Source organism: Chelon labrosus, assembly GCF_963514085.1.
Source record: "Chelon labrosus genome assembly, chromosome: 2".
Taxonomy (NCBI): domain Eukaryota; kingdom Metazoa; phylum Chordata; class Actinopteri; order Mugiliformes; family Mugilidae; genus Chelon; species Chelon labrosus.
The window spans coordinates 26,194,079-26,216,591 of NC_140338.1; the positions used below are offsets into that span (position 1 = coordinate 26,194,079).

At 42.2% G+C, this 22,513-nt stretch overlaps 4 protein-coding genes across 5 annotated transcripts; 2 read left to right on the plus strand and 2 right to left on the minus strand.

Moving 5' to 3' along the window:
- Window positions 1–591: 591 nt before the first annotated feature.
- LOC311500715 (ras-related protein Rab-40C-like) lies at window positions 592–5,823 on the minus strand. The gene is made up of 6 exons (XM_084562275.1): window positions 5,131–5,823; window positions 4,971–5,031; window positions 4,808–4,868; window positions 4,649–4,726; window positions 3,300–3,522; window positions 592–2,572 (listed from the first exon to the last, which is right to left on the minus strand). The coding sequence occupies exons 1-6, from the start codon at window positions 5,282–5,284 to the stop codon at window positions 2,253–2,255; spliced, it is 897 nt and encodes a 298-aa protein (XP_084418401.1). The 5' UTR covers window positions 5,285–5,823; the 3' UTR covers window positions 592–2,252.
- A 946-nt stretch (window positions 5,824–6,769) lies between these two features.
- On the minus strand, window positions 6,770–10,241 carry LOC311500680 (inositol 1,4,5-trisphosphate receptor-interacting protein). The gene is made up of 2 exons (XM_084562227.1): window positions 10,150–10,241; window positions 6,770–9,867 (listed from the first exon to the last, which is right to left on the minus strand). Exon 2 carries the CDS (start codon window positions 9,856–9,858, stop codon window positions 8,044–8,046), a length of 1,815 nt encoding a protein of 604 aa, XP_084418353.1. The 5' UTR covers window positions 9,859–9,867; window positions 10,150–10,241; the 3' UTR covers window positions 6,770–8,043.
- A 1,516-nt stretch (window positions 10,242–11,757) lies between these two features.
- On the plus strand, window positions 11,758–14,294 carry calhm1b (calcium homeostasis modulator 1b). The gene is made up of 2 exons (XM_084562264.1): window positions 11,758–12,423; window positions 13,682–14,294. The coding sequence occupies exons 1-2, from the start codon at window positions 11,878–11,880 to the stop codon at window positions 14,195–14,197; spliced, it is 1,062 nt and encodes a 353-aa protein (XP_084418390.1). The 5' UTR covers window positions 11,758–11,877; the 3' UTR covers window positions 14,198–14,294.
- A 2,148-nt stretch (window positions 14,295–16,442) lies between these two features.
- Window positions 16,443–22,503, plus strand: LOC311500737 (RING finger protein 122). 2 transcript variants are annotated; one of them, XM_084562314.1, is made up of 7 exons: window positions 16,443–16,827; window positions 17,025–17,384; window positions 18,907–19,060; window positions 20,149–20,191; window positions 20,709–20,750; window positions 21,363–21,445; window positions 22,372–22,503. In XM_084562314.1, the coding sequence occupies exons 2-7, from the start codon at window positions 17,360–17,362 to the stop codon at window positions 22,490–22,492; spliced, it is 468 nt and encodes a 155-aa protein (XP_084418440.1). In that variant the 5' UTR covers window positions 16,443–16,827; window positions 17,025–17,359; the 3' UTR covers window positions 22,493–22,503. The 2 variants fall into 2 exon arrangements, with proteins under 2 accessions (XP_084418440.1, XP_084418439.1); XM_084562313.1 differs by lacking the exons at window positions 16,443–16,827; window positions 17,025–17,384 and having other exon boundaries at window positions 18,473–19,060.
- The last annotated feature ends 10 nt before the right edge of the window (window positions 22,504–22,513 follow it).

Genomic DNA, 22,513 nt, shown 5'->3' on the forward strand with positions numbered 1-22,513 from the left:
TTCAGGTTGTTTTACGCAGCACAGATTTGTACAGATACCGTTTTTTCCTGCACAATTCAAAGGATAAAAAGTAAAATATATTTTAAAAAAAAAAGTCGTCAGGGGCGCAAAAGCGGAAAGCGCGAAACCCTAACACGGGGCGTGCCGCGGCTTGTCTCGCAAAACATGTTGTTTACGTCCTCCTTGTCTAGACTTGGGTCAATTTACCACCGTCCCTCATTCACGCAGTGCTCAGAGATGCCGCGGTCAGGTGGGAAGACGTAAAGCGCCACATTTTCAACAATGTGCGACTCATCTTTGTCCCGGCTCAGCTCGAGGGCGATGAGAAGCAGCTCCCCTCATCTTTTCATCGGAGGTGACCCCGCAACCTTTGGGTGACTTCTGACCGCGCCGCATTCATGCGCCGCGGCGATGTTGCCCGTTATCCAAAAACTGGCCAATACCGAGGGAGGACATAATCAATTCAGCACCCCCACGGGCTTTATTGAGCTTCAGCACCGGCGGCCCCGGACCGGACAAAAGGAACAAAAAAAATGACTGGCACAATGACCTTGATACATTTAAATGAACAAATATATTGTAATGTAGCGCACAAGTTAGCCGAAATAAAAGACTAGTTTGTAGGTTTTACCATTTATTTTGATGGATGACGGTTTTCTATGGAGACAAAATGATAATGCCGCATCCAACCCTTTAGAAACACAGCTCTGACAGCAACAATCAAACGTTTACATATAGTGCTTTAAATGTTCACTCAAGAGTTGTGTTAGCCTATTGTTCTGGTCTCAATACAACACATAAAACAGGCGCCATGGAAACATGCACCAATTTCTTATGCCTCCTATGACCTTATTAAATACACACAGCCATGACACTGAAGAGGGAATACAGAACACCAGAGGTGGAACAAAAATGAGTCGGTAGATCTGAATAAGGTTTTTCGGTATTACTTTGATTAAAATACTCTGTCTTATGGTTCTCGTGTTGTGTCCAGAATATCTGGCAGTGTAAAAAAAACAAAAAAACACTGTAACCCTTCCTGTTACACACACACACACACACACACACACAGTTTTAAAAAGGCCGGAATAAATTTAAGTACAAATACTCAAACACGCAGCAAATCCGAATTACTACAGTATCAGATTCAACCTCCGATTATCACAGTCTCTCGTATTACCGCGTGGCCACAGAAAAGTAGCAGGTGAATATTGTTTTACATTCATAAATACACAGAATACCCCAAAAACCGACCGGTTAAAACGATCCAATATCAATATGCTTTTTGAGGGCAAAATGCCAAGAACGATCTGTACACGTGTTCGTACAAGGTTAATTCATAGGCACGGAACAATTGTTAAATCGCCACAAAAGTTACCAGATTAAAACTCATCATGCTCTGGAGGGTTCACGCAATAAAAGACCACGTCGAGGCAGAGTACGTCAATAGATGTCTGACTGACGGAGTTGGAGGGTGAATTCTTTTGGGAAGAAATCTAGGGGTACTACTGGATGTCAGGCAAACAAGAGACACATGGCCTGGCGTTTCTGGACAGCTTCACAGATAGAGAAGGGCCTAGCTGCTGAATTTTTCTTTCCGTCTGGGATGTGACATCTGCTCGGCTCTTCTCGTTACATTCCATTTAAGCCAGTCTCATTTAAAACTGAACTTAACTGAGTTTTGTATCACTAGCTCAGCACCCTTGAGGGTGCACGGAGAATTTTCTAGGATAGACCATCAGAGTAAGACACACAACGCCGAAGCAGGTCTCCCAAAACATTCAAGACAAAACAAGCACGAGAAGCGCCTCTCCCCAAGACAACCACCAAACACAACAGCACATACAGTATATTTACAACTTCAAGTCCAACTTTAAATACCAGTAAACAATCTTTTTCCAAATAAAAGTTAATTATTGTCCCTCCACTCATTTGTAGTGTTAGCGGGCAGCGACCCTTGATTCACATCTGTTGGTCCCAGGGAAAGCTTGTTTTACTTGATCACAGTGAGCCTCTGTAATAAAGAGTACAGGTAAACGAACATCCACAAGATGGCACCAGCAAGCGCAAAGAGAACAGAAACCAATTCAACCATCCAAGTTAGTTCCCAAAGGTCACAATGAGTTCACAGCTATATCCGTGGCTGATGAAGGTTGCTTGCAGCCCTGCATGCTCTTCTCCGGCCTTGCGACCTCTTGGAGCACACCTTTAACGCTGCCCCTACCGAGGCAATCACCAGTCCGCTTCCTTCACTATGATATCTTACAGTTCCCCTTGGAGGAGGAGGAGGACGACGACGACGAAGAAGAGTTCTTTGGCGGACTCTGCGGAGGCCTGAAGGACTTTGAGCGTTTGAGACTGTTGGCTTTGCTTCCACCACCGCTGCCGCCCGAGGCCGCGCTGTTGGCCACAGAGTAAGAGCGTCCGTGCATCATGACTGCGTTCATGCCGTTCGCCATGGAGAAAGACTTAAGGTGAGACTTGATTGCGACTGGGAGGGGCAGTTTGTCGATGAGGTGGACAGGTGTGCAGGAGACTATAGAGCGGCAGCACAGGTCTTGGAGGCTGAAGACTGTGGAGCAAGAAAAGATGTGTCATCAGTTGAATTAAGTGTATTAAACAAGCCGACGCGCTTCGGCCGATAACAGAATTTCACCCCTGCAAAGTTCTTTCCGTTTGTTCCAAGAATTTTGTTTTAGTTTCATCCTTATTTAACTTATTAACTTCCTTTATCCAACCCCTTTTGTTCTTTCAGGAGAAAAAAAAAAACACTGAGAGGTAAAAGTTATTCGACAAAATAGTTACAGAGACCGGGTATTGTGTGGAATTTATTTTTTGGATTCTGAGAATAAGGAAAAAACAATTGGCTCTGTGAAGTACCTTGGAATTGCAACTAAACAGCACATATGGATATTACATTTTTAACAAGAGCAGTGAATCCAGCTTCTACCAAACAGACAGTACCACTGGAGACGACTGCCAGTGACAGCAGCTCCAAAATCACTGGAACGCCGCTTCGGGAAATTCACACTTAAGTAAGTGTACAAATGGAATTCCGTTCATATCTGCACAGGGTGGCAGGAAACATTTCAAAGGCTACTGTCAGTGCTACATGACTAATCCAATTGCCACTGCAGTGTCAGCTTGTGCAAAGAGGTTGCAATCTATTTAGACTGAAAGTCTCGACGAACAAAACAGAATCTTCCTGCAAACATTTGTTGCCGTTTGACCTTTTCTATGATAAAAAGCACATTCCTAGTTTGAGTGAATCAGTAGGAAACAAGTATTAACCAGCTCACCTCTGTTGGGCCTCCAGAATTTCTCCATCCCATGCCTCATCAGCACGATGCGCGAAAGCTCTGTGAAGGACTCTATGACGTTAAAGTTGCAGAGCGGGCTGACCTCAAAGAAAGTCATACTGTTCTTTTCTGCATACGCCCTCGCCTGCTCCGTTGGCACTTGCCGCTTGAAAGCCAGGTGAAGCCGGTTTCCAACAAGAATTCTGGGCACACCTGGGGCATGCTGATGGGAAAAAAAGATATAATATTGCTGTGATATCAAGTTACCAAACGGTAATGTGCTATGCTACTAGATTCTGTGCCAGAATGATGGACAGATGGTCTTTCTTAGCCTCGGATGAAACAGACACATCCTCATGTGGACCTTATTGTTTCCGTGGCCCTGGTCAACCTGGTATTGACATGCATGAGTCATCCAATCACAAGTGACCAGATGTGAGTAGGGCGTATAACTGCGATCCGCAGGTTATGATTATCTCAGGCAGTTGACAGTAGCCTACCAAAACTAGCAAGCAGCCACAAGGACTGTGGCTATAAATTAGATGGGAAAACTACGCATCAGCCTGCTGTTTATGCAGCCTCCATCACAGTAAGTAAGACAACTCGAAGTTAAATAAGTCTTATTTACTTTTCAAACTGCTGCTTTGCACTACATGAAGTTATTGCCGTCTGTTCCTTTCTGCTGACTTTATACTGACAGATTTTAACAGCGTACATACAGTGTGTACTAGATTAACATTTAGCAAACTAAAATTGCCCATAAGAGTAGTTCCTGGAATGAATCCTTCTTGTGTATAAGTCGAAATACAAAGTAATACCGTATACCATTCAAGATGCAAACTTGAATTATTATTATTTGGCTTCAAAATGCGTACCACCTTAATGGTTTCATCTCACCGAATGGCCATAACAATAGTTGTGAGTCCTGTACTCTCAAATGCACGGGGCAGTCATCTCAGGAATATGTGTTCAGCCATTGCACTGCTTTTGAACACTTTAATTTAAAGTTTCAGAAAATAAATGCAGTTTTTTCCACAACAGCCAAAGTAAAGGGTTTTGTACTTTTACTTGAGCCATGCTACCTCTTTTATGTATCTGTAATGTATGATCCAACATTATAAATTAGCAAGGACAGAACAGCAGGCCGATGTCCAACTCTGGAAAGGGATATGCAGTGCTGACACAGCCTGTTACCTCGATTCAAATTTCCTGCTACATAATCCTAATTAAACTGGCCCCAAATTATGTTGGTGCTTGACTGTACACAGAGCACGAATCTCTGATCAGATCTCGAGTTGTGGCTCGAGACGCACGCGAAGGATTCACATACACAGGGTGGAGGGGATTACCTCATCAATTTCCCGGATCCAACGGTCAATGCCATCAAACGACCAGCCGTTAGTGATGTCATACACAAGCAGGATGCCCTGTGGAATGAAAATAACCAGGTTAACCTAAAACCAGACCTTCACAGTAAGAGGAAAAACTTAAACCGCTTTAAAAGTCACCTGTGCTCCACGAGAATAGGATCTGAAGATGGTGCAGAATCTGCCCTGCCCTGACGTGTCCCTGTTAAAGAGACACAAACAGACATACAAACATATCAATTTATTTTTTGATTATTACAGTTGACTATTGGCTGTATTATGACATATTACAATAAAATCTTACCATAACTCCAACTTCACTCTCCTCCCATCCAGCAAAATTGTGGTGGTCTTGTAATCAATCCCTAAGATCACGCACAAACCACACAAAGTTAGTGCTGGTCATTCTACACGTTTGATTAATTTGAAAACAACCATAGAGCAGAGAAGAGAGGGATATTCACCGCTGCTGTAGGCGTAGGGAGACTCCACCGATCCGTCTTGCAAACTATCCAAGATTTCTCCCTTTCCGACATCGCTGTCTCCCACCAGAAGAAATTTCAAGAGATAATCGTAACTCTTGACAGGGCTACTCTGAGTACCCATGATCCCGCGCATTGGGTCCGATTCACGGAGAGCTTTTTCAGCTCACCAGAAGTCCACTGTTCCAGCAGAAGACAAACGAGACGGTCCCCGGCAGTGGCAGAGAAAGCTAGGGGACTACCGTTTGACGTTCGCGTAAGCTAACTAGTTAGCTTGTGCGCTACCCGCGATTTACATGGACTTTTTTATTTAATTTGTGCCTTCTAACTTATACAATAATTGTATTATTCCACAGCAATTAATAGCAGTTTTGTCCAATGTTTTAGCACTGAAAACGGAGTCCAGACACCGTCGATGTAACGTTGGTGTTCACATTAAGAATCAAAACAACCTTGGCGGCTAGTTGTCTTGTTAGCTAGCCAGCTAACATAAACGACAGTAACACATTTTAGCGCAACCTTGAGGTACAAAGTAAAACCGATGCTCTTTAATCCTACATATACCCCTACTGTACCCAACAAACAGCGATGGTTTCACTTTGTTGATGAAGAAAAAGGCCAACGGAGATATTCAGGTTCCGAACACAACGTCCAAGTGAACCCTCGGGAAACTGCGTTGGAACTTCCTGATTGTGACGTTAGTTGTTACGTAGCATCCGGGCGTGATTTAAAGTAAAATAAAAGTAGCAAAAATAATGCGTCACAACCATTTACGTTACAACATTTAAACAAACAAACAAAAAAAAAAATCTTCTGAATTTCTAAATCTTCGTGACCTTTTTAATTTGATTTATCTCGATTCTGGAAATTAAATGGAGACAAATACCTATAATTCTATAATCTGCTATATTAAAAATATTTTAGTTGGATAACTATATCATTTCAGCCTTATTGTAATTTTATGTCTCGATTCATTTTATAACTACACTAGTGATACTATATACAAATATGACTATAATACTGAAAAACAGTATTATACTGTATTACTAATAACTTTCCTTTTTATAATTGATTCAGATGCTGTGATAGAAGTCTTGATTCTATTACTCTTATTCTATGTAAAGTACATTTGGGGGCAAATCATATTCTGCTGACTGCAGAGGCAATTTGTAAACTAGTAAACTGAATGGATCGGTTTAATTTACACCTTATTTACCATTGAATTAGAATGGATAATAAAATGTTATATTATAATAGCCTTTACAAACTTGAAACTTGAACGTGAAGCTATGTTGCTATACTATACTCTGGTTTGGGTGAGGAGTCAGTTGGGGGCCAGCTGATGGAGAAAAAAAAACATGGGGTTGTTGAAGAAGATGTATGTGAGAGCCATGAGAGAGTACTTTGAGTCCAAGGATGCATACAAACATTTGAAACTAGGTAGTTGTTCTGTTAGCCAAGAAAAATACCTCCTGAAGAGTGACTGTGTATTCAAGAAAGAGGTGAGTAAATCTGTTAAATAATAACTTCTTTATTTAATTTGACAAATGCAGTTACACAAATGTTTACACATATTAACTTGACAGGCTGTTTCATTTCTATCAGGTTGGCCTCTATCCCAAACTAGAGGGAGGCACAGATAAGAAAGTAGTCCAACCAAACTGAACTTGCACCGTCACACCTCAAGATGGTATGCCTTTACGATGTGACTGGACTCTGTTCACATGCTAGACTTCTATAGTCAATACTGGCATGTTCAGTTTAAGGCCATTTCCACAAGAATTTTGAATGCTAAGAAAATAAAATCCACCAGAGAAAGCAGCAGGCCATCAGTAATGTCTGAACTAGCAAACTTTTAAAAACTAAACACCACAAAAACATCTGGGAGTTGATGGTAGAAAATGTACTTCAAACTTCTGAGGCTGCATAAAGTGGGTATGTGCTTATGGTATTATTTGAACATGGGTTTTGGGTATGAACCAAAACATTTGCAAATTTTGGACAATGTTAGCTGCAACACATGTGAAGTTGCATTTCCGAATCAAAAGGACACGACTTTGGTTTAAATAATTTTTTATTATACCACAGCAGCTAAGCACTTCAGTGGATGGAAAAATGTGTTGCATGCAAGCATGGTAAAAACACAGCGTACTCGTGTTCTCAAGATTCATAAAAATCTTTGTAATTGATCTGACTTTTCATCATCAGGAAACACTGGCTCCAAGACTTACACCATGGGACAGCCAATGTTCTTCTTCTCTTCCCAAGATCCCAGCTCAAACTCTAAGCTTACGTCATTGACAACCAAGGGAAATTAACACTGTGAGAAATTAAATATATTAACACCAGAAAGCATGACTGATATCAAAGGCTTGCAATGCAGCCGCCAAAAAGAGAGTTAATTGCCCACACTAGTTTGTACTGAGGTCTTTGTAGGCTGTGTGCTTGAAGGCCAAAATAGTTTTGTCAAGATTCAGGTGACCTTATACATGAGAACCCTGTTCGAGGTGGAAGGAGATCTGTGGTGATGAATCATCTTGACTGTCAGCAAGTCCGAAGGGTAAATTTCAAACTTTTGCTTACACATAAATGCCATTTACATTTCTTGAAGCTTTTTTAGGGTGTGCACGGCTTCAAGGAATATTGTCTCCAGCCACTCTTGGCAGGTCGACTCTATCAGTAAGGTTGGTCATGAGGTGGTCGACCCTCATATGAAATCCTCTAGTGCTGATGAATTTGGCTTTGAGGACCCAGATCATGGAGACTTACTGGACTACTCGGAAGATAAGTATTAGAAGATGTCGAAATGTCTGGTACTCTTCTGTTACACAATACGAGTGGACCATAATTGGATGTGATCTCATGAATAAAATAATGTCTGAACAGTACACGAGCTTAGATGGAGCAGCTGGCACATTCAGCAACATAATCCTGTATAAGCAGGTCTGCATTTCGAAGCATCTCCTGAAAATGCCTCACAGCATTCCTGTACATACAGTTGTGCACCACAAGGGGATGGAAGAGATTCACTGGCTTAGCTTTAAACTCTGTGGGCAATTCAATAACCCTAGCCAAAGGGTTGCCAATAAGAACATGGTTCAGCAGCTTTTTCTCAAGGCTGCTCTCCATGAAGGCCAGCAGGTCCCGTAGCCTAGACTCCACTTTATCTGGTTTCCACTGTGACGGGGTTTTGGTGAGAAGCAGGTGCATTAGTGCAGCCTTGAAATGGGAATCCTTCAGAGCACTACTTCCTGACATCGCTATCTCCTTTTGATGAAGGAAACATGCAATTTCCAGAGTTTGAATGTGGCAAGAGTTTTCAGGCAGGCTTTTAGAGAGATGTTCTAAGAGAAGGTCTTCATACGTAGACAGGGAAAGTGCCCACAAAGTATCCATGTTGCTCGAGCACTGAGGCGTTATGAAGAAATGAGCATTAGTGTCAAATTTAACCACAGGGTTCATAGTAAAGCTAATCTTCTTCCCTGATCTGAAGCGAATGACCAGAGAACCTGGAGCATCAATGTAGCGGATGTTTAGCTCAAACTCGTATTTGTGTGAAATCAGTGCCCACGCCTCCTTGATGGTGCTCTGAAACCATCTGGTAACCTGTGATTTTGAAAGGAAAGGAGTGCCCTTCGAGCAAAGCAGGCCGTCAGAAACATCCGTCATTTTTGTCTTTACTTTCTCATTTTCACCGTGCAGCAGGCAGACGGTGTCGTCATCAATGTCAGACGACTGACAGTGGCAGCCGTTTGGGATTCTTTTATTTTCCATCAGTTTTATTTGGCCGCAGACCTGCATATCTGAAAACACGTCGCTTGGCTGGTTGTTCCAGAGCACACACTGAAAACTATATGGCTCGGGTGGGGTAAACGGGACGATGATGTCGCACGCGTTCGCCCCCATCTGAAAGTCTTCAATCACCATACCGCCACTTTTATCACAGATGCTCTCCATGGCATCCAGTAGGTCACATGCAAATCCTTCCAAAAACTCCTCCTCCCTCCACTTCCTCTCAGATGAGATTTGAGCACATTTAGCATGAAACTGCTGCAGAGTGTGAATGTCCGGCAACTGCATGTCAGCCACAGTGTGAACCACTGGGGATGCCCTGATTTCATTTTGTGTCACTTGGGACTTTCTCCTCAGGTATTTCTTAAAGAAGCAGATCATAGAAATAATGGAGTACGCGTTCCAAATGTACCAAAGGTAATCTCTCTCCCACTCTGCAACAGGTTTCTCTGAAGTGTCATTGTCTGATGACTTGGTGTTGATGTGTGAAAAAGGGTCTTCTTGGTCCCTGGAGCTGAACATTTCCTTCTCAGGCTTTTCTATAAAAGACCCGTCAGTCTGACCGAAATGTCCCTGCAGAAGATTGTCATCAGCACCGTTTTCCCCTGTTTTCTCTCCGGTGACAGACAGATCTGACATTTTATCTTTTTCTGTGGAAAGTCGATCAGACTGATTCTGTTTCTGAGGAACATAATTCGAGTCGTCTCGAGGCCCCATGTTGTCAGTGTGCGTCATTTCGTCACTCACAGGTGCAATTTCCTGGTCCATTTTCTGTTCCTCTCTCAGCAGCCTCCCATCTGGCGTTTGCACCCCATCTGTGGTGATATCGCCCCATTCCTCAACCCCGGGGTCGTCCCTGGGACACGTTAGGATGCCCAGAGTCACCACAAACAATCGCAGAAGGAAGTCTTGCATCATCTATGCCTTCTGTGAAGGGACACAAACGTGATGTTCAGTGAATTTGTGGCTGATAAGTGTAGAAAAATTTAAATTTGAATTAAAAAAAAAATTGCAAAATTTGCAATTGCATGTACAAATATTTCATGAGAAATGAATGACCAATTTCACAAGGCTGCAAAGCCACAGAGAAGCGACTTCCTCGATTGCCAGGAAGCATTCACATTACCTATTATCTTCTGTGTTTATAATAAATATCAGCCCCTTAACTTGTTACACATAACTTTAAAGGAAAGGAAGAAGAGTACGCACCAAAATAAGTGAATTATTATGTCGAAAATGCGATGCTCCAGCAATGAGTAGGTAGAAAGGAGGAAACTAGAGACCAACCTTGTCACAGAGCTACAAGCCACAGAGCTCTTCCTATTTTAGATGTACGTTATGTTTCGTGACTTGTTTCCTGCTCACCCTGCCCATGTGCTCTGCTGTGACATTTTCCTGTGCGGCACACAGACGTGAAAAGATAGAACAGACTTCCTGTAATTTTAACTGCATCTTCATAGAAAAAAAAAAAAGGTTCGAGTTGAGCCACTATGATGAGTCACTGAAATGCTTGTAATACTAAGCCAAGGAAATCAGTATACAATTTTATCAAACCAAAAAATGATTTGTGTGTAGGTATAAAAGGAGAAAAGTGAGGGCCTTTTATCCTCTTTCAGGTTTCTAACTGGTTTTTCCTGCTGTTTCTCTCAGTGGGTCCAGGTGTGTTCAAAGAGCCGTGTGAAATAAACTAAAGAGTCCCTTACAAATTTAATAATAGACACACATGACAATCTATTGTCCCTTAACTGATTAGGTAGGTTAGGTTAGGTAGGTTAAGTGGAAACTGGTTCACCCTTCACCTCTCTGACAACAACCACATTTCCCAACCAAAGGCACACATATTTGAATGGTCTGAGTACATTTTTGCATGTCTGGATTGTTGTTATGGCTACACATGAACAACACCGCATCTCAGAGGCACACAATACATTCATCAAAACAGAAAAAAACAGGAGAGACATTAAAGTGAATTACGCAAAGGCAGAGTGGAAAATATGTTTCTGTTTTCTGAGCGCTCTATAACAGGTTTACTTCTGAGAAAGCATGGATTGAACGAGGACCTTTTGTCACATCTACGCAGGTGCCTGTCAAGGGAGGGGCATGATGACAGACAGTGTGGTCGGCTTTGAACATCACCGGAGAGTTCGAGAAGTGCCTCTCACGGTCGGTCTGAGCTACAATGTTTGCGACGTACGTAAGGAACTGCAAGTTATTTACTATGGACATTGTCATTATATAATTTTTTTTTTTCATCTGTTCGTCCACTCTTACGTAAAAAGGTAAGTTACTGTGATTTCACTTCCTAAAGATTCTCATACCATTGTGTCATCATATTGTTTAAGAACTAGGTCTGGAAAACTAGTTTAGAAAAATAAATACCTTATTGAAAGTTAATAAACCATTAACAAATCATTTACAGAACTTTAATGAATATTTGACAGAAAAAACAACTTTTTCACTGTAGGGGAGCAAAGAAAACGCTGGCGGCCAAACGTTTGACATTTTGAAAGCTTTCTATCTCAACTAAAATGCATTTATTGCTAACTTGGTGATGTATTAACACATACCACTGACTGCATGCTTTATTGAGCATTATTAATTCTTATAAATTACAGTTAATGACTTTAACTGCAACCATATAGATATTTTATCATCTGGCAGTTGTAGTTCCAGTTAAATGACTTATAACTGATTTATAAAACATTAGTTACATAATTTTTCAATCAAAGCCATTAGTTGCATTTTATATTCCGTTTTCTTATCAGAAAGCAGCTCTTACTAAACCTTCATTCAGTGCAACAGGTAAAGGTACACTGGTTCTCAAGCAAGCAAGTTATGCCACCCTTTCCAAGTTATGCTTTCCCTCTCCAAACTTCTTACTGTACTTTTTCACAGATTTAAACACATCTGAAGCACAGCCCCACCACCTCCCACAAGATGGATAAGTTTCGTATGATGTTCCAGTTCCTGCAGTCCAACCAGGAGTCTTTTATGAATGGAATCTGTGGTATCATGGCATTAGCCAGTGCCCAAATGTACTCTGCCTTTGAGTTCAGCTGCCCCTGTATGCCAGAATACAACTACACCTATGGGATCGGACTGCTTATTGTTCCTCCTATATGGTTCTTTTTGATAGGCTTCGTATTGAACAATAACGTGTCAGTGCTGGCCGAGGAGTGGAAACGACCCATTGGCCAACGGACGAAGGATCGATCAGTCCTGCGCTACATGTTTTGTTCAATCACACAGAGATCACTGATAGCACCTGCAGTGTGGGTGTCTGTCACTCTCATGGACGGGAAGAGCTTCCTCTGTGCTTTCAGCATCAACTTGGATCTTGACAGATTTGGGAATTCCTCTATTCTCAAAGGGATGAGCGAGGCCGAGAAGATGAGACTGCTGGCCAAGATTCCCTGCAAAGAACTGTTTGAGAATCAGGAATTAAGACTGGCCGCAACACGATACATCAAGTGCATATCGCAGGTAGTTTGTACACCATTGTTCTGTGAACAAACCAGGAAGCAGCCAAGACAAACATCTATCTATCTATCTATCTATCTATCTATCTGTCTATCTGTCTATCTGTCTGTCTGTCTGTCTGTCTATCTATATGAGTTCCTGGTGTTTATTCTACAGCTTTTATATCATTTCTTATATTGCACCAGTTTTTACAAAAACTGTAACTTTCTGGGTTTTTTTCCCATGGAAAAAAAAAAAGTAATTGAAATAAATGGTCACATATCATAGTGATTTAAGGAACAATTCACACTTCACACTATCGGAAAATATTTGTTTCTCTATTTGACTACTGCGCATAATGCGGCGTTGGTTGCCTTCATCACGGAAGACACTTTAACACAAAACATTCAAATGAATTCTGAAAGTCACCTAATTAATGAAGGCTGAATTCACAGTTCTTGATATTATCCACGATGGAAATACCGGGATTATTGTACACAAAAAACTATTGTTAATGTTGTTCGTGCAGTCTGTAGTTTTCCTACATGATGTCTGACACCACAGAAGTACAGTATGTCCGGTTGATTTGATTCCATGGTTCAAACACTGTATGGCTGAATTTGTTTAAAATTGATAAATTAGGAAGAATAAGAATAAGGGATTTAAAGATACCCCATAAAACCTTAGAGTTGGCATTTACACATTCAAATTGACAAAAAATGTAACTGCGTTCCTAAATAGTATGAAAAATCCCACGGATTAAAACTGTATCTGGTGGAGTTTTCTCAAATGTCACGCCTTGTGGGCTCTCCTGACCTCAGAGTCTTTCAGTTGTCATTCCACTGAAGTATTTTATCATCATCACAAGGAAAGACCGTTTTATTTTCCCTGCTTTGTTCCTTGGTGAATGTAGTCAACGTAAATCTCCCAGACTTTAGGTCTTTGAGCTTGCTGAACCTTTCTCTTATTAAAGGGACAGATAAGCCTCCAAATTTATTATTCATGGAACTGGGACCTAGTCCTTTCAAAAACACCCACGCTGTTATTTGGGTCTTTGATCAGCTGCTGGGTAATTACACAGGCCTCAATGTAACATGTCTGTAAAGCTTCTGTTGATATACAGATTGTTCTAATGAGCCAGGAAGCTGCTATGCTTTCTTCATCGTATGGCTTCCACTGTCTTCTGTATGTGCTAGAACACAGACAGACCTGATTTAGTTACGATTAACCAACTGCCAAAACCACATTCAAGTGTTAATTTTAAGATGTCTTTATTTCTCAGGCATGTGGATGGATGTTTTTGCTCTTGATGACCTTCACTGCCTTCCTGATCCGAGCCATTCGACCATGCTTCACGCAGGCCGCCTTCCTCAAAACCAAGTACTGGTCTCATTACATCGACATCGAGCGCAAGATGTTCGACGAGACCTGCAAGGAGCACGCCAAGAGCTTCGCCAAGGTCTGCATCCAGCAGTACTTTCAGAACGTCAGCGGAGAGATGCAGAGCTTCCACCACCGTCGCTCCCACAGGGACGACAGCGACGACGACGATGACGACGACAGGAGGATGAGTGATGAGGAGAAACTCTTGGGTATCAGGGCCCAGGATGACATGAACAAGGTTTTGTGGAATTGGCACGCCTGTAAGCCGGCTCTGGCTCTGAGAAAAGACCAAATAGACGGAGAAAACAATGCCAAACTGAATGGGACCGCCAACGGAGCAGCAAATGGGTTTGTCAAGGGACACACCCATGAAGTGGAGAAAAAGGAATGGGCAGTGTACTACAGTAAGGTCTGAAGAGTTCAAAGAGAAAAAGAAAAGCTCTAATCGGCATGTGTTTCAGAGTTCAGTTAATTACTGTGTTTACTTAGACTTTGTGAAAGCTAGTTAGGAATATTACATTGCATTCTGATATATTTCAATGCACATTATTTTATGAATAAATATAAAGAGACTGAAGGCATATCGCCTCACAATACTTGAAAATCCAAAAATACTGAGACTGTCATCATATATCTGGTTTACACAGGGATTCAGTTCATTTAAAAGATATATCTCTGCTTTTATATCTCTGTCTTTTAAATTACTACTGAAAACACACTTTGTCGCTGCTCTCTAAGGGACTGAGCTTGGCAAAGGGTCTGGAGATTGGAGGCTGCTAATAAGAGATGCTGTACCGGGCTGATAGTGGAGTTTTATTACAGCACACTGGAGAGTTCTCATTGATAGCAACGCTAATAAATGTTTGTGTCGATCTCAAGTGCAGGCTCATTGTAAATACTCCCAAAGCACAAGACAAATACATGGGCGGTGAGAGCAAAGGAAAAAGCTGCACGCACTAACTGCTCCTTGCTTTAATGTAGGACTGATATAACACAAGCTTCCTCCTGTAGACGAACTCATGAGCAATGGAAAACACTCTTGCTCACTTCAATGTACTCACATTTTTATTACCTGACATGAACGCTATTTTGATAATGAACTGAAGCTTCCTGTGCAAAATTCCTGCTCTGAGCAGGTAACCCTTCGGTGCTACTCTAGTGACAATCAGGGAAACCTACGATCCATGCAAAAACAAAAGGTTGAGGCAGCTAAAACGATTTACATGTCACTAAGAAAACAAGGTCAACATTTGCATCTCTCATTTCCCTGCACGGCCCCTACTTTTGATCGTCACTGCTTGGTAAAAAATCATTTTCACGATCTTTGAGCCGTTCTCTGCTTGAAAAAAAATAACTGTTCAACATGTTTTACATGAATGTAATTCCAGTTAAATGAGTAACGCCTGTGAACATTTCTTAAAAAAACAAACAAAAAAAAAACAAACTGTGGTGTTTTTCTTTGTTTTTTCCGTTACATTTCACAAGAGGGCGTGCTGCTACCAAAACCAGCACCCGTCACACGCCAGCAATAACAACACAGCCCTGTAGCTGCAACACGCACTGAGACCTGCAGACACCCAGCAATGCATGCAGTTTATTCAGGGCTATATTTATGCATCTGTGCAGTCAATCCAGCTGTTCCTCAGTTTTCGTGTCATTACTAGAGTAGGGGGGTGGAGGGTGGCGGGGGTTGCAGGGTGAATGAAAATGGCACGTATCCCACTGAAGCCTCTCCCTCCCTCTCTCCCTCCCTGCCCCTGGGGGATTAGTGGAGCAGAGCACTCCCCTTGACCGTCTCACAGCTCGCCCAGTAGCCCAGCAGCTGTTCTCTCCCTCAGCCAGGGCTGCTGGTGTGGGGGTGGACGTCTTTGTCCAGGCTTTGATTTTTCTCTCCCACTTTTTCCCTTCGTATTCTTTAATACTATCTTATGCAGAGCTCATTGTCCTTGTTCTGTCTGTTTGTTCTCTGCCTGCAAAGCAGTGGCATGACACTTATATATATAGCTCAAGCAAAGCAAACGTGAAATGATATTCTGGTCCGACTCTAAAAATACAATGTTTGAAGGGAGGAAACGGTGAATGAGGCTGCGTAATTTTCTGACCTCAGCTCCACACAAACGGATTTGTTTTGGTTGTCAGGACATCAGCCATGCGCATGTGGCTGACCGGGGCCTCCCTTGACTTTGCTGCAAGTGTCTCTCTTGTCTCCTTCTCACATATACATGCACAGGGGCGTGCGCATGCAGACACACACACATCAGCATGCTTGCAGGCGCCCTATTCGTCAGTGTCTGGCTCATTCTGCCTTCCTTCTGCCTACAGATTGGAGGACAGAGGTAGCGAGGGAGGGCTGAGGGAGAGGAGAGTTGCGAGGCAAAACGGATGGTCACATGAGCAGAGATCTGTTTACAAACCCAGAGCAGAGCAAGAGCTAGGGGAGGAAGGGAAAGGCGAACTGCAGGCTTACTCTGAGCACCATTATGGATTGAGAGAGGAAGAGGGGAAGCCTGCCATGACAAAGCCAGCTGGAGGTGCAAGAGGCTGAATGCGACACACACTCTCTTGCACACACACCGCCTTTGTCTCTGATTTTTTTTCTTTGCTCAATTGAAGCAGCAGATGGTTAGAGGGAGAGTAGGATCCCCCCCTACGCACACACACACATCCACTGACTGACACACAAATACACACTCGCCAGCAAAACACCAAACCCAGCAAGAGGACTGTTGTTGACTGCATGGAGCTGTCCTCACTTTGTTTGGGCTCTGAGGGAAGCACATATTCGCCTTCTACGCTGAGGAGGAAACTGCAAGATCAGAGGACTGGAGGAGGAGACAGCGGAGGAGACGAGAGGGGGATGAGACTTGTGACAATCCTCTGTTAAAAAAGCAGCTTTAGGAGGAAGACAAAGCACAGATTAATGCCAGATTATTACCTTCGTTGGGCGAGGACTGTCATTTTGAACGCTGGATGTCATTGAATTTGGTGAAGGGACTACACTACAGGAACAAAGTGGAGTCAAAGAGGCCTCTCTCTGCTGGAAATGTAAGTATTTCCTGTTAACAAGCAGCCTGGGTTGTTTACAACATTGTGATCAAGTGAGATTCGGCTTCTATAAATAACTCCTGAATTGCACATGGCATGAGGCATGTGAAAAACAATCATTTATTCTCAACAAGATTTCTTTGTCTCTTCTCCTTCTCCCACTCTCCCGTGATGACATCATTCCCACTGGGATCCAGGAGCACATGAGGTCTCCAGTCCCGGTCCAAACCCTTAGGTCCAAATCTCCACATCTTAACACGGAGTGGTTAATCCAGATTTGGGGAATGCTGGGCAACACAGACTGCTGAGCCAACAAAACCACACCTCCTGAGGATTTGTGGAATCTGAGCAAATCTGAAAATCTTAATGGTTGTTTTCGCAGGAGCTAGCACAGCCCCAGCAAAAGAGCGACCGAGCTCAGGGTGACTGAGAATCAAGGCTCCAGAACAGATTCGGTGTCCGAAGCTCCGGCCCACGAGTTTGGCTTGTCTCCAGCCTGAATTTACTGCTGGTGTCTTGGGAGTCAAATTTCATGCAACCATTCCAATGGTGTAACGGTAAGTGAGTGGATTTCTCTATCTTCCAAATAGAGGTGGAAGCACATGTACGGTACTTACTTCAGAAACTTAGTAACTTAGTTGCCGGCTGCTTTCTGATGACATCTACATAGTGGATTGTGAAATCGTCAGTTAATCAGGGAGTGGAGGCCTTAGTGTTTCGGAGACTGAGGGGACACTTCGAACGAGGTGCATTCAAGAACATGTTTTCTTGACAGCTTTATCAACCAAAAAGCTGTCAAGAAAATATTTTATCTCTTATTCCATATTATTGTTGTGTGACCAGACTTGATTCATAACTGTGTCTCTCATTACGCCACAATAGATCTCCCCTACACCACCACCCGCTTCTTGTAAATCCCCCAACCCCCAGTCGCGTCAAATTATCCAACCCATACCCCCCACAGTGTGCAAGCTGTACCCATTCACTGACTCTAAAGAGAGACACATGGACATTTAGAGGCTGGCAAAGAGCATCCTCGCTGCAAATTAATAGGAACACATGTGGCTGGTGGAAGTGGGGCTTCCTCTGCTATTGTTTTACCAAATGGTCCCCGTCCCTAGAGTTCATTCTGTTTAATACACCCCACCTCCCTGCCACCTGCAGCCGCGCGCATGTTTATTTCTTTCGTATCACACAGAAACCACACGGCCTTACCCTTCCATCCCCCAGTGCTGTCACAAACACACACACACACACTGATGCACTCACACTCTGCCAGTCACCTCCATAGAGTCTGTGGAACAGATGGTGGCGTGGCGGAAGTGGTGTCTGTCCTTCATGTTTGTCTTGTTCACAGCCAATTAAGGCGCAGTCCTGTGAGCGCATCAGTTGCCACCACGGCGACAGTCGCTGCTCCCTAAACGAACCTGCACCCAGCCAATTAATACATATATGTCTTCACCAGATTTTATACTGTCAGCAAAACATCTGATTATCTTGAGATGAACCAAAATGGGGATTTAATATGATATGTTTTGTGTCTGCAGGTTAATGATCGACCATCTCTTTTTATAATTCCTCTTTCTCTTCACTGTCTCTTCCACAGACAGTGTTTCCAGTATTCAAATAATAATTGTGAATCACTTATAAAAGGAAATTACTTTGTTTCCTAACTGGTGTCTGTGCTACAAAGCAACTGCCGGTACAAATTGCCCAGCCTAATGTTCATACCAACCACTCAGACTTGAACCGTCTATGCTCAAGACTATATACTGCACAGAAAGTAAACAAAATTGCGAGAGTGGAAATGTTTATTTTTTTTTCAGCAGCTCTCTATTTTGAGGAAGAAACAGCAGCTTAAAGATACAAAGGCTGTGACATTTAAATGCAGACCTACAGAATATACTGTAAAGGGAGTTTACATTTTGTGTCACGGGCCTCCTAACAAAGAGTGGGAGCATATGTTAAAATTAGGAATTTTTCTGAAACTTTCTTGAGCTGATAAATTGGCTCTTTACCCTATGAGGTTGCAAATGCGTGTTAAATTTGTCATCTGTATTTGCAAACTTGTCTTGGCAGGATGCCTGTGTGGTTTGGGTTCTCAGCGCTCTGAACACTACTGCAGCATGACGTCTGACATCTATCACCTCCCGCTCAATGTGTATGTCATTGTGTTGGGCATTGGCCTTTTCGTCTTCATGCTCAGCCTCATCTTCTGCTGCTACCTTTTCAGGTAGGTGGGGGAGGTTTGGGAGATGGTCGGTCCAGTAGTTTTAACAGTTTGAGCAAGAAATGTATGACAATATGTGTCAGCAGGGTTAAAATAAATCTGTAACTACGCTGGGGCTAAGCTGTGATAATCATACAGCAATCATGATGCAGATTTATAGAGTGTTGCCCTGCATCGCTGCCAAGGTTGCAACATATAGTTCATAATCAGAAACCGCAAATTTATGTCTGAATTTTTGTGTTGCAACATACGGCATATGTTTTGTCCATGCTGCAGGGACAAAGCCTTTCAACAAATAAAGCAGGCTGACAATCAGACTTTAACCTGTCAAGTCTTAAAATATTGCAGATATTTTGGTATTTACAGCCAAGACTATGTTGTATGGACTATATTTTTATACTAACAATAGATTAGTTAACTACATATCTTTGAGTTTGTCTCAGTACGAAAGGGTGTTTTAGCGTCTCTCAGCTCAGTGTTTTGATTTATGACCACAACTTTCCTGTTGTTGTTTCCTCTTCACGGCTCCCATCAGTGATCCTCAGCAGTGAAAGGCTTTAATATTCATTATATGCCCAGCAAACAAACTGCAGACAGACAAAGTATGGAAGAATTTAGCTGACTGGCTGACAACATTCGGAATATTCGCTTATATGTTGACCATGTGGTGATATTATGTCAGCATTGCGTTTACAGCTTGCTGTGGTGTTTTCTAGTTGCTAGAAAATGACTTGGATGGAAAAAAGTAGCTCATTTACTACTCTCAAAAAGCTTTGATTAAAAAAACGACACAATAACAGGACACTTCTCGTTATGAGATTTCTCTCAAATATTGATGATTACTGACCACAAAGTGTCCATAAATGTAGGCTGGTGCCAGTTTGAGCTGACTGTAGTGTAGTCTTAGGAAATGGGAGCAGTTCAAAGAACAACCTTCTCGTAACAGATTGCTTCATTTGACTAACCTGAACAGTTAATACTCAGCAATACTCCACTAAAAAAAAAAAAGAGAGAGAGAGAAAAAAAAAGAGCAGAAACAGTTCCTGTTGTTACATGTACCATACAGATGTTGTCCTCTCTGTTTCTCTCAGGTTGAAACAACAAGGAACGAGGGAGCAGTTCAGCTACAATGAGGTATGTCATTGCAGTATCTGTCACCGTGGGTGAACATGTAACACCAGCTTCTGAGGCACGTTATAAATACTAGTTTAGCATTTCGCACTGTTTTCATCGAGTGTGAAACCTAACACCGCCCTTTATAGATGACCTTGACTCCATCCGTGTGCCATTAACCGCACTCTGGTTTTAAAATGCTAATCCAGCTGCAGTGTGGAAAGGCTTCATGTGGTGAACAGGTAGCAGGGTGTGACAGTGCGGTGTGTTGACAGTAGGTCACAATGTTTTCAGCCTCGGGGAAGGTTGAACTCCCGCTGCAGCTATTTGCATTACGTGTATGCATGGTTATATCTTCTTAAACCCTCTAGAAGTTAAAGAAAAGAAAAGAGTGCACATCGCTTTTGCAGAGGATTTAAAAGCAGCCGTCAGGACATTGAACTCAAATAAAGTGTTTTTTTTTTTATATAGCTTTTCTGCAACAGTGTGCTATGAGAGCAGAACCATAACACTGACACACCAATGTATCTCTCTGTAGGTTGTGCTGAAGGGAGCAAGCAAGAAACTGAGCCTTCTTGGAGTAAGTCTTTCCTCTTTCTGCGAAACCTTGTGCATGTCACGCATGTGTTAAACAACGGCAGCTGTACACATTTCATGTTGCCCACGCTGTTTCCGTGCCAGCTCAGATGATCCATTACAAGCTGGGAGGGTTCAGCTGGTTAATTAAATCAATGTCTCCTTTCACATGTGATCAACATGCTGCACATACTCAGGGTGGAGATGTCCTGAAAACATCTTTTAAAAAATGTCAGTGTGAGAACTGTCTGCTGAAAGTAGGACTCCAAGAATAACTGCACTCATTCAAAATGCATTATAAAAATATCTCCTGTGTCTCATGTGATTACAAAAAGGACTGCTTTCTTAAGTTTTTTGTTCTTAGTAATCAAATTTACTTTTTTTAACTAAGGCTTATGTGTGATTTTGGTTTAAAATTCAATGTCCAATCTCTCATTCTGAGTTTAAAATAGCCCTAACATAGTTAAGATAAAAGCACACTTTCAAAACACTGGTTTGAATTTAGATGAGTTTACTGCTCAAATATGGCTACAAAGCTGTGGTGATATGCAAGTCCAAAGGACAGTACAGAGAAGCATTACATTAACTAACCTCGCTGTTGTTTTTGTCCGCGCAGCAAACCTGTGCAGTGTGTCTGGAAGAATTCAGGACCCGAGATGAACTTGGAGTGTGTCCGTGCTCACATGCATTTCACAAGAAGTGAGTATAAACAGGAGCATATCAGGCTTTTGAGTCCAGCATTTGCTTCCCAGCTGTTAATACCACTCTCAAAAAAAAACAAAAAAAACAGTATGATGACAAGTTAGCTCATTGTAGTTTGGCTCAAAGAATGGGAACATGAAATACTTCCTCACTTCTTTGCTGGTTCTGTGACAAAACTGTAGTCATACTATTAATATTATGGTTTTGCATATAAACCCAAGCAAAACCACACTGAGTTGTTGAAATGATAAACAAATGAGACATGAAGAACAGAGAACTGAGTTTTATAGATTATGATACTAGACTTTCACACCATAGGGCATGCTAAACTAGAAAGCAGATGCTTGTGTATATATCTATATATATCTATATATATATATATAGATACTGACTGTGAATAAGTTTCAGTTTCAAATTAAACTGTTAATCAGTTTAACTGATCAGTGAGCAGACAGTGCTGTTTGTGTATGTTGGAGGTTTTTGAAGGTACCCCCATTAAGATTGCTTCCACATCTTAAAGGACCAATGTCTATGATTTGGTGGCACCTAGTGGTGAATTAGCAGATTGCAACAAGCTGAATACTCCTTCCAACTGTGTGGCCTACAGTGGTCACAAGTGTGAAAGGCCTCCAGTATTTGGTTTGTGTGTTGTGGACTACTGTGGAAACACACCAGTGCAACATGGTGGGCTCAGTGGAAGGAAAACCATTCATCGATAAAGGGTTTGTTCTAAGCTAGTGTGCATAAAATTATCATAAGATAATAAATACTATATTCAGTTTCTGTAAAGAAATCCCCTCATAGAGACCAGTCCTTTAAATTAAGTTGCCACTTAACACTTTCTATTTATGAGACCTGAATAATAATAATAAACCAGTGCCATGTGATATCATTCTAAGCTGTTACTGTTTCTGTCCTGTCAGGTGCCTGCTTAAGTGGCTGGAGATCCGCAGTGTCTGCCCAATGTGTAACAAACCCATCATGCGGCTCCACACAGACGCTCCCCAGGGTGCAGAGGGTCCCATGGACCCAGAGGAGGTGTGAGAGAGCTGGGGGAAAAGAAAC

Bases quoted from the DNA above. Each gene is read 5' to 3' on its own strand.
- LOC311500715 (XM_084562275.1), bottom strand. From the start codon at position 5,284: ATGCGCGGGATCATGGGTACTCAGAGTAGCCCTGTCAAGAGTTACGAT. The intron at 4,727-4,807 runs GTGACTTTTAAA...TTCATTCCACAG, and splicing joins CCTATTCTCGTGGAGCACAG to GGCATCCTGCTTGTGTATGA. The intron at 3,523-4,648 runs GTAATCCCCTCC...TTTTCCCATCAG, and splicing joins GGATCCGGGAAATTGATGAG to CATGCCCCAGGTGTGCCCAG.
- LOC311500680 (XM_084562227.1), bottom strand. From the start codon at position 9,858: ATGATGCAAGACTTCCTTCTGCGATTGTTTGTGGTGACTCTGGGCATC.
- calhm1b (XM_084562264.1), top strand. From the start codon at position 11,878: ATGGATAAGTTTCGTATGATGTTCCAGTTCCTGCAGTCCAACCAGGAG. The intron at 12,424-13,681 runs GTAGTTTGTACA...TTTATTTCTCAG, and splicing joins ACATCAAGTGCATATCGCAG to GCATGTGGATGGATGTTTTT.
- LOC311500737 (XM_084562313.1), top strand. From the start codon at position 18,849: ATGAGGTTGCAAATGCGTGTTAAATTTGTCATCTGTATTTGCAAACTT. The intron at 19,061-20,148 runs GTAGGTGGGGGA...TGTTTCTCTCAG, and splicing joins TTCTGCTGCTACCTTTTCAG to GTTGAAACAACAAGGAACGA. The intron at 21,446-22,371 runs GTGAGTATAAAC...CTGTCCTGTCAG, and splicing joins TCACATGCATTTCACAAGAA to GTGCCTGCTTAAGTGGCTGG.